This window comes from Anneissia japonica, unplaced genomic scaffold, assembly GCF_011630105.1.
Source record: "Anneissia japonica isolate Jap-2015-1 unplaced genomic scaffold, ASM1163010v1 scaffold21_len1647178_cov195, whole genome shotgun sequence".
Taxonomy (NCBI): domain Eukaryota; kingdom Metazoa; phylum Echinodermata; class Crinoidea; order Comatulida; family Comatulidae; genus Anneissia; species Anneissia japonica.
In genome coordinates, this window is record NW_022750455.1 from 484,683 (window position 1) to 495,181 (window position 10,499).

At 31.7% G+C, this 10,499-nt stretch overlaps 1 protein-coding gene across 1 annotated transcript in view; it reads left to right on the forward strand.

Annotated features, from left to right (window-relative positions):
- LOC117121385 (fibroblast growth factor receptor-like) overlaps nucleotides 1–6,988 on the forward strand; it is a gene marked incomplete in the record, with an annotated part of 59,534 nt that extends 52,546 nt beyond the window's left edge. Inside the window, 7 exon segments of the mRNA XM_033266578.1 lie at nucleotides 188–312; nucleotides 954–1,064; nucleotides 1,966–2,159; nucleotides 2,484–2,606; nucleotides 3,019–3,227; nucleotides 3,398–3,503; nucleotides 3,722–6,988. Of these exon segments, the coding sequence (XP_033122469.1) occupies nucleotides 188–312; nucleotides 954–1,064; nucleotides 1,966–2,159; nucleotides 2,484–2,606; nucleotides 3,019–3,227; nucleotides 3,398–3,503; nucleotides 3,722–3,838 (985 nt within the window).
- Between the last annotated feature and the right edge of the window lie 3,511 nt (nucleotides 6,989–10,499).

Consider the following 10,499-nt stretch of genomic DNA (forward strand, 5'->3'; position numbering starts at 1 on the left):
GCAAGTCAACTTTCAATGATTGTACATCGTTTTTTCATTGCTTTTGCATTTTATATATATATATATATATATATAATTTAAAAGTATAATATAAAATAAACAATTATTCACTACTTCATGTAAAAGATAATTATTTTTGTAAGGTGAGATGTGATTTACAAACATTCAAACTTTGTTTTATGTTTAGATTGACTGTCACTAACAAGATACTAGGTGAAGGTGCATTTGGTCAAGTGGTCATGGGAATTGCAGTTGGTCTGAAGGGTACAAAAGGGCAGGAGCCGTACACCATTGCTGTCAAAATGCTAAAAGGTAAGTCGGAGATAAGATAACAGAAGATAAGCCTTCTTGTCATAATCCAAATATGTGCACATGAAATTCCTGAGCCAGATGTCGTTACAAACGTACAGTACAGTTGCCAAAATATTTATACAATCATAGCAATGGACTTTTATGAAGGTGTTCTACTGTTTCCAACATTTTCATGAGCATACCAAACATATGAAAGTGCTTTTTAATGGAAATGGAAAAAAATAATCTCAAAACGACATCAGTCATTGAAGGAGGGTCACAGAAAATAGTACATACTTTGCATGAGCGTACCAAACATATGAAAGTGCTTTTTAATGGAAATGGAAAAAAATAATCTCAAAATCATCAGTCATTGAAAGAGGGTCGCAGAAAATAGTATATATCTTGCAGTCTCTTAAAAAAAGAAATGGATGGTTCCTTATCCTTTTTCAGATAAAAAACATATGTCTTTATATATAATAAGTAAATTGAAATCAAATTGCTTTTATTTCAATTGATGTTGGTCAATTTGAATTGAATATAATCATCATTATTTAAACATATATTCGTTTATTAATAATACAAAGATGATATCAATTTAATTATAATATAATATAGTCCTCTTTTTTTGTTGTTTAATATAATATATAATGTTTTATCAGCCAATGCTACGGATCGTGAGCTGTCAGATTTGATGTCGGAGATGGATATGATGAAGAATATTGGGAAGCATGTCAACATTATTAATATGCTGGGTTGCTGTACACAAGAAGGTAAGTGCAACATCAATATTCTTCAATTCTGGTAGCCAGAGCAAGATCAACGAAAGGTCAATAAGCCTATGACATGTGACTAACGCAAATAGCAGATGGTCATTATAGTGGATTACCAATGGTCAGTGCCAGGATCCATCATGCCTACTCAGTTGTAAATAATGTTTGACCAGCAGATAATCGTACGCTTGCACAAACATAATTAATGGAGAGGAAAATTACACCCAAATGTATCCATGATGATTGATTGCTGCTGGCGGTATTAAGAACATTGATGAAATATGAACTTCACACTAGTGTTTACCAAACTTTTTCTGTAAAATTAATTAAACAATTTTCTTCACCACTCTTGTTAAAAAATCATGTTTGCACTACAATGCAATGAGGCCCTTTTTGGCAATGCATTATGTCTATTATGACAAAACCAAGTCCTTAATAATACTATACCCAGCACTCTAACAACCAAATCCACTATTTGTAAACAGTCTTCCCACTAGGCTGCTACTGTATGATATGATAATGATGATAATAATAATAATAGTATAATATTTTAAACTTACATAGTGCTTAATGCCAACAAGGCCTCCAAGTGCTTCACATTACTACCCCCAGTCATTGGATTAAACGCATATGGAACACAAACTCAAGCTCCCTGGTGGAGTATTGCAAAAACGTTGCAGTAGCTACATCAGTGCATTTTGGCATTTAACCCTACCAGGTACCCACTTATACTCCTGGGTGGAAAGAAGCAATGCAGATAAAGTGCCTTGCTCAAGGACACAAGCAAAATGCACAGGGAGGGATTGAAACCCTGACCTCAAGGTTTGGGAACCAAACCTTCCCACTGCGCCAAACCACTTCCATGATAGTAACTATTTTTGTAAATACATTTCTTTTTTAGGTGCACCATTTGTCTTAGTTGAATATGCACCGAACGGGAACCTGCGTGATTTCTTGCGCATGAGAAGACCTCCGGATGGTATCCCTCCAGAGAAGTTGGTGTTGATGCCTGAAAACCAGACGTTGACCAATAGGGATCTGTTGTCCATGGCCTACCAAGTCGGAAAAGGAATGGAATTCTTAGCATCCAAAAAGGTTAGCACAAGATTAGTATGATGTATCCAGTTGACCATGGAAACCATGACATGTGAAAATTGCATTTTGAGCCATTACATATTAGAAAAACACCAGCTATTCCTTTATTCAGAAAAGAAATAAAGGAAAACATATGCAAAAAACCTAGGTCAATCAATGTTCATTTAAAACCGTTGCAAAGTAAAAGTCAAACAAAAGACACATTACAAAACATTTAGCAAAAATTTAATAATAATTTATATTCAAATTTAAATGAGATAAAAGACCTAATTATTTTATGTAGAAATGTATTAACATATTTTTCCTATTATATATTTTTTTTAGTGTATTCATCGAGATTTAGCTGCAAGAAATGTATTGGTTACAGAAGACTTGGTGATGAAGATAGCAGATTTTGGTTTAGCCAGAGACATTCATTATGTTGATTACTATAAAAAGACAACAGATGTAAGCAATTTATTTTTTTTTATTCACATCTCACAAAGTAATTTTTACAGATTGAAATTTTAAAGAGGTTAGAGAATGTTGTATCAACAAAAATGCTTCATCATGATAACTTCCATAATCACTATATAGATTCAGGATTCTCAGGAAAAATGTGCGAAATTTGTAATGCATCTTTTGCAAACTACCTCTCCCACTGCGAAGTATTCCTTATCATACAGCTAATTTGGTATCAGATAAATATCATTCTCCTCCTACCAGGTAGAGATTTTACCATCCTGTTTATTTACAAATTATTTGTTGTTAGATGCAAAAGGGAAAGTAAAAATTAGTAAAAACCGATCCAGAATTGCTAGCAAGCATAATAATTAGCCGAGATGTATATGATGTAACAAGTTAAGTTTTATTTTAACAGGGACGCTTACCGGTGAAGTGGATGGCTCCTGAAGCGCTGTTTGACCGGGTCTTTACCACAGAGAGTGATGTCTGGTCCTATGGGGTTCTGTTGTGGGAGATCATGACACTTGGGGGAACACCTTACCCCAGTGTTCCAGTTGAAAAAATGTTTGATTACTTAAAGGCAGGAAAAAGAATGGAACAACCACAGAACTGTCCTTTGGAAGTGTAAGTTTATTGATTTTAGAACAACAAAAAATTGTTATCTTCTGTATATGTTTTCTCTTATTATTATTTTTTTTATTATTTTGTTGTGAAAAAGATTCATATGATTATGATTACCTCACAAGATTGAATTTTAAACTTGAATAAAAAAAATGTTTGTCTTGAATCATCAGATATCACATCATGAGAGAAACATGGCAGACCAATCGTGCATTCCGTCCAAACTTTGCACAATTATCAGAAGATCTTGCAAGGACAATAGAAATGTCAACAAATCAGGTAGGAACATTCATTATTGCAACACTCAATCAAAAATTTTAAGCAGTTTATTCAAATAGCAGTAAATAATTTGCTGATTTAAGTGTGTATGAATGGTTAATTTTCTCTCTTTTGGGGTTTTTTTTTGGTTTTTTTTGTCTAGTATTATGGCCTTGAATGTATGGTAATAAAATGTTGTAAAGCTGTAATTAACCAAGATAAATATTCCTTTTCCTCAGGAGTATCTAGATCTTGAAGCATTGGGCGATCACCCCATTACTACATTTCTTGAAAGCGAAGTGGATTCGGGAAACTCCAGCTCGCACAGTCGGCACAGCAGCGAGTCGACTGTGTGAGAGGCTTTCGGCAACAAGAGTCAGCATTTTGAGCCGTCCATAAAGACTCGTGCACAGCTCGAACCAATCAGAACATTTTAAATGGTTGCGTTCAAGAGCGAAATGGCCAATCAGAGACTTAAAAGTGTGCTCTGGATACTGACATATTGATGCTTGTATCGCTGCAAAATAAAGAGATGCTACAATAGAGATAGAGTTATCTTGCAATTATAATACCAAGATAGAAAAAATACAGCAAGCACAGAAAAAAATAGAACAAACTGAAAACGTCAAGGAATTCTTTTTTATATTCAAAGACTTGTACTGGATCTTGTGCATTTAATTTCACAAATGTGGAAAATATATGCTTCCTATGAATTTATTTGAAGGAGAGGAAGATCTTGAAAAACAAGAAACATTTTTTAAAAACAGTATCATGATATATGACCAAACCGAAAACTTTGTATCAATTGATTTTGTGGGATCAATGCATTTAAAGATCATGCAAAGAAGTTGATGCAGTAGTGATGATATGAGGAAAAAATGAAAACAATTTAAAGGGATATTTTATGGGTTGTACAGCAGATCGATTGTTTGCTGTGTTGTAAAGAAAAAGTAGCCAGCCATTCTATTTTCTGAGAGTTAAAATAATTTTCTTAAAGATTTTAAAGAACATAAATCAGAGAAAATTGATTTGTTATAGGAATATATATATTTGAATTTTTACATATTTTAGTTTAAAAATTTCAAATTTACTTGGGCAAGATATCGAGCACTTTGTTGAGCGTCTTTCTGTCTCAATTATTTGTACAGTTGTTAAATTTCATGTAATCCATAATTTAATTCATTTATTATCTTTGTTTCTTTATTCAACCGATTAAATTGGTGCTATTATGTAACAGAAAGGAATACAGATAAATTTTGGGTGTTTATTTTAGACTATGCCTTGAGGGTTGCTTCGAATGATGAATTTGAAGCAAGTAAGTTGCAATGCAGCTAGAGAAAAAGTGCTGCATTTTTATTGCTTTGGTAAGGAGAACTGAGACAATGAAATCTTAATATTTTACTTGAAAAAGAAAAACTTTTTATATTTTTTTTAAGAAATAGCAAGTTTGATTATATGTTAATTATATGGAGATTGCCAGTTGACGTAACATACATCTCGCGATGATAATTGATATTTTTATGCTGGACTTTTCGAGTGAAATGGTTCTGATTTTGAAAATAAAACAAAAAGAATCAACTCCATTGATATAAATTCATAAATGTTCATTTTGATTTGTTACCAGCATTGTATTCATGTTTGTAACCAGAAAGTATTCTTTTGGGATTTTTCCACCGACTTCATTGATGTTGAAATTTTTTACAATTCAATGTACATTAAAAATGTGTTGAAAGTGTATCCATGTTGTAAAGACATTGACAATGACATAAAAAAAAATATTTTTCGAAACTTCCCTTTTCAAACCAACCCTCCGATTTTTTTTTTTAAGCATGGTATGCTCTCTATAGTTTTAGAATTGATGTAAATACATGTAATTTAACTTAGCAGTATAGGTGATAATTTTCTTGTAGATTATCATGAAAATGAAAAGCAAGAATCTTTTTAACTTTTCTTGATTACCAGAAGAAATAATAATTAAAATAAGTGTACAGTGTATAAATGTGTTGTTTGACTGAAATACGACATCACTTTTTTCATTTATTCACTTACACTTTTCCCATCTTTTGCATGTACAGGAAATTTGATATATCTACAACTCAGCTTTGTTTGTGTGTACCAATTTTAATGGTATTATGCATATTAGATTTTAGTTACTGTATTCAAAAAAAGGTGTATAAATGGGCCAAAATTATGAAATACTAGGTTTGTTTGTTTGTTTGTTTTTTTTTTGTTTTTTTGTTTTTAGGCATATAACTTTTTGCTTGGTTGTTAAGTTAAATTATTTTTGTTGTTGAGCAACACAGTATATTCTGCACTCAATACTTTACTATTGGCATTAAAGTACATTCTCTAGATATTTATTCAAAAGAATATTTTTTGAGTATATATTATACTGGTGGGTACATATGGGTATGTTACGTGTACTGGCCAAAGAACTCAAAGATAATGTTGCATGTAAAGAACCTGTAGGCATGTAAGTTAGGTATTTGTGGTAATTGAATGGAGTAGACTATTTCGAGGACAGCTTCAGTGACTCATGTGACCAGTTTTATCTTGCAGGTTTTCTAAGCATAAAACCAACAGGTTTTCCTTAATATCAATACCTATCATATAACACGGCAGTCATTTTCAGTTATATATAATTGAAATAGTATATTATATAGTAGTGTAATATACATTTATATAAATTGTATATATATAGTGTGTGTGTATATATATATATATATATATATATAATGTATATATATATATATATATAATGTATACACATATTCTTCTTGTTTACTTGAATATTGTACTTGCCCCACCTGTGAATATTTACTATAGTTATATGTTATGTACATGATGGATCCTTAACATGGAACTAAATTATAAAATGGTATATACTGTAATGTGAGAAATATATGGAATCTAAAAAGGTAATTGATCACAATTCCATAATGGGTCAAATTCCAAGTATGATGATCAAAGTTAAACATCATTCTAAATTAGAATTTATTTTAATGTTTTTATTCCCTTTTATAAATGAAAAATATTTCAAATTCTTTTAAATTTTGTCCTTTTTTTCTTTATTGTATTATTGTAAATGTTTGCCATAATTATATTCCATTGCATATCAAATACATTACAATTATATTTGTTTGAATTAAGTGGTTAATCAAATGAAATTTATCCATAAAAATCATTTTTTAAGAAGAAATTGGTTTTTATTTAAGAAAATACAGGTATTTATGTACTATACTGCCAAAAGAGATATATTCGGTATTTTTCATTCCAAATTTTGAGAAGATTGAAAGTGCATATGAGGTAAATTATTATTCAGACTTTACCAAGTTTGGTTCTGTTTTAAAACTTTGATGTGAAGGATTGATTTAGAAAATACCTCAACGTGCCTTATACAATGGATAAAGTTGGTTCAAGTTAACTCAATTAGTTACCCTGTTATGTTTATATTGTTTTTGGTTGCTTTTGCAAATTTTGTTAATAAAATAAGTTTGTTCAAAGCAGTGGTCTGTAATGTTTACTTATTTTTCAAGGTATTTCTAGAGATTAATTTGGTTTGGTAAAGTCTGTCACATAGTCATAAATGAAGAACATTTACTGACAAATTGATCTCTGCTCTATATATACACTAGACTTACCACAAGTCTCTAATTTAAGGTTAACGTCGTGCGGCGAAAACTACTCTTTGGTAGAGAAACTTAATTTATTACGTCTGTCGATTGTAGATGGAAGTCTGAGCAGATAAAATGATCCTTTGTGCACATGCACATAGGTTCATTGTGTTCTCTATAGAACTGCATCATTCAATGGAATGTGTGCCCAGCCTTCCTCATCAATATTTTCATCAGTCATTCTTGTAATTTTAATCGTCAAAATCATCATCATCATTGTCCTCATCAAGATCAATCACTTTTCGCCTGTAAGTGGGAACGAAGAGTTCCTGTTGGACGATTGTTAGAAATTAAAAAAAAAATAAAAAAATTCATATCCAAATTACAAAATTTAGTACTCGAAAATGGTTTTTCAATTTCATAATTGAGGAAAATTCGCTTATACAGCAAACTAGTAATATGGGATTGATGGACATACAGATAACAAAGTGTTACGACACCTGCACCCAGACCATGTAAGGAACTTACGAGGAATGTTTACGCCCCCTATCGTCAGTCACTCTTAGACTTTTTACCTTTCAACAGATAGTAATGAACATATAGGCCTAAATGTAGGATAAGAAAATCATTCTACCAGTTTTATACGTTTATCTTTGTAATCTAATACAAGGAGTTAGCGTTTATATCCTCATCTTTTTTATATTTTCCAGAACACGTATGTATAATATAATTACTGTTTGAAACATAAGCCTGGTACTGACATTCACACACACAAAACTTGTAATTTTCTTATTCAGATGTCTAAATGAAAGAAAGATTGAAGTAGCTTGTTCTTGCTGTGTTGACTTACTTTAAAATAATAGCATGTTATATATTTAATTACTTTCAGTCTTAATGTAGATTTAGTGGAGGGTTAGGACAGGATTCAGACACATTAAACAACAAAGAAAGATTGTTTATTTAGGATTTTCCGTCATTGTGTAAACATTGATGATGCTCATCTTGAGGAGAGGTCTAGGCCCTGTCTCTTATACACATCTAGATGTGTATAAGAGATGTGTGTATATATAGGCCTATATATGAAGAGTTCATACGCAAAAACAGATAAACGCCATTTCCGTCGAAAGTGAATCAAGATTGTCTAATTGGTCTTGGTGACAATACCATCTTTGTAATTTGTATTTGGTGACAATATTAAATTTTGAATTATAAATATTGATGACAAACCAAAAAATGATTGCTTATTGTTTTGTTATTATGGTTAGTGAGCTCTCTATATATTTGAAGTATAGGCCTATTTAATTTCTTTGGTTGATCTTACAAAGGCTGTTTAAACTGTTAAAAAATCAAAGTACACACATTGTTGATTGATTTAATACTAATATGCTTTCATGAGAGCTACCATAACCTACTAAGTAATTTTTCATCAAATAATTCATGGAAAAAAATAATAAGATAGGTCTGTCAGATAAAATGTCTTATAAGCATATTTATAATAAGTGTATAAAGTTTAATTAAGATAATAATATGTATACCTAAATGAAATTAATAAATAAATAATAATAATCTACAATTATATACCCGAATCAAAGGGCTGACTAGAGCCTCTGTCAGGGTCTCGGCATAAAAAATCGATGTGTTCGCGGTGGGAGTTTTTTTTTATTTTTTTTAATTTTTTTTTATACCACAATATTAGAAATTGAAAATCAAAATAACGTTATATGGATAGGCAAATTACCGTATCATTTTTGGTCACGGACGATTTCGTCGAATAAACGCCCTGAGGCGATTATTGTTGAGAATGGTTTTTTGAGGGCGAGTTTATTCGAGCGAGGAAGGTGTTTATTTTTTTTGTGTGTGTAAAATGAATACGTACTGTATATACTCAAACTTCCCTATAATTCCACTGTAATTGTAAATTGTGAAATGTAATTCTACTGGAGTAAAACATTAATATAAAGTGTTGGGAATGATGTTTCCATTAGATCTGTTTAGAGTCTTAGAGGGCTTATTTGAGGCAAAAATATACGTCAATGGGTGTTTTCGAAAGAGGCGTTTATTCCAAATGAGGCTCTAAAGGGGCGTTTATTCGAAGCGGAGCGTTTACACGGGTACAAATACAATGTAAATATGGCTCCTCCCTGATCCACTCATCATGTTTTCAAAAGCACAGTATGCTGTACTGTTGTACGATGGTAACGGCAAATTGAGTTTCGGCAAAGAGGCCATTAATTCGGCAATAATGGGTTTCGGCAAACTGGTCGGATACCGTTTCGGACCAGTGCTAGACCAATTCGAGTGTAGACGCTAATAAGGGGTGACCGCTGAACTAATAATTTGTAGGTTTAGCCTGGTAGGGCACTATAACTGTCCTTGGCAGCAATTTTCCTTCAGATACCTGGTAGGTGGTGCACCTGTCTCAGTATGTGAACTACCGGAACTGTGTCGTAGACACGTCGTCGCAAAAACATCTTCTGAAATATTGAATTTTGGAATGGTCTTTCTTCTAAGCATGGACCTAAATATTAATAGGTCCATGTTCTAAGTAAGAAAATATACATATAGGTAAGCAGAGAGTGTGCCATACTGTAGTTGTACAAGCATGTATGCCTTTATGGTGTTAGATTTAATTGCGGCATCCATTGTTGTGTTGTTGTTCAGGCCTACATTTTCAGACTGGAGAATGCTCTAAAATTGTTTTGAGTCCTTTTCATACAATGGCATTAAACCGGAATATCTGAGTGAAAATGTAAACAATAGTAAAAAACAGAGCTAACGATTTGTTGTTGTGTAATGACATACCGTATAGTCGTAGGCACATGTTTTTGCAACCGATATTCAACAATGTAAATCGAAGTACTCTTTAAAAGTAGGCTAAGTGAACTCATTTTAATTAATTTATTAAAGTGTAATATTATTTATATAGTGACTTGAAAACGATCCGTGGGTCGTAAAATGCATTTTAATTTAAATATAACATCGCTATATATATAAAAATTCATGATCTTAATGCCGTTAATGTTCTCAAAATCATTGTCTGTATATACATTTTATAATTTTTCTATCTAAATCATTTTAATAAATTTAATAAAGTGTAATATTATTTATATAGTGACTTAAAAACGATCTATGGGTCATACATCTTTGATTTAAATAGGCCTATAAAAGCGTAAAAATACACATTCATGAAAATAGAGTGCAGCATAAAGTGGTCCTAATGCCGTTAATGTTCACAAAATCTTGGTTTATTTGTACTATTTATACAGTTTAATATTATTTTGAGTGTTCGATGTGGAATATATGAAATGTGAAACATAGGCTACCGGCACCTTGACCTCTGACAATAGTGCCAGCAAATTTTCACAAAAACTTGATGCAATAATGACAAAATATTTTTATCGGC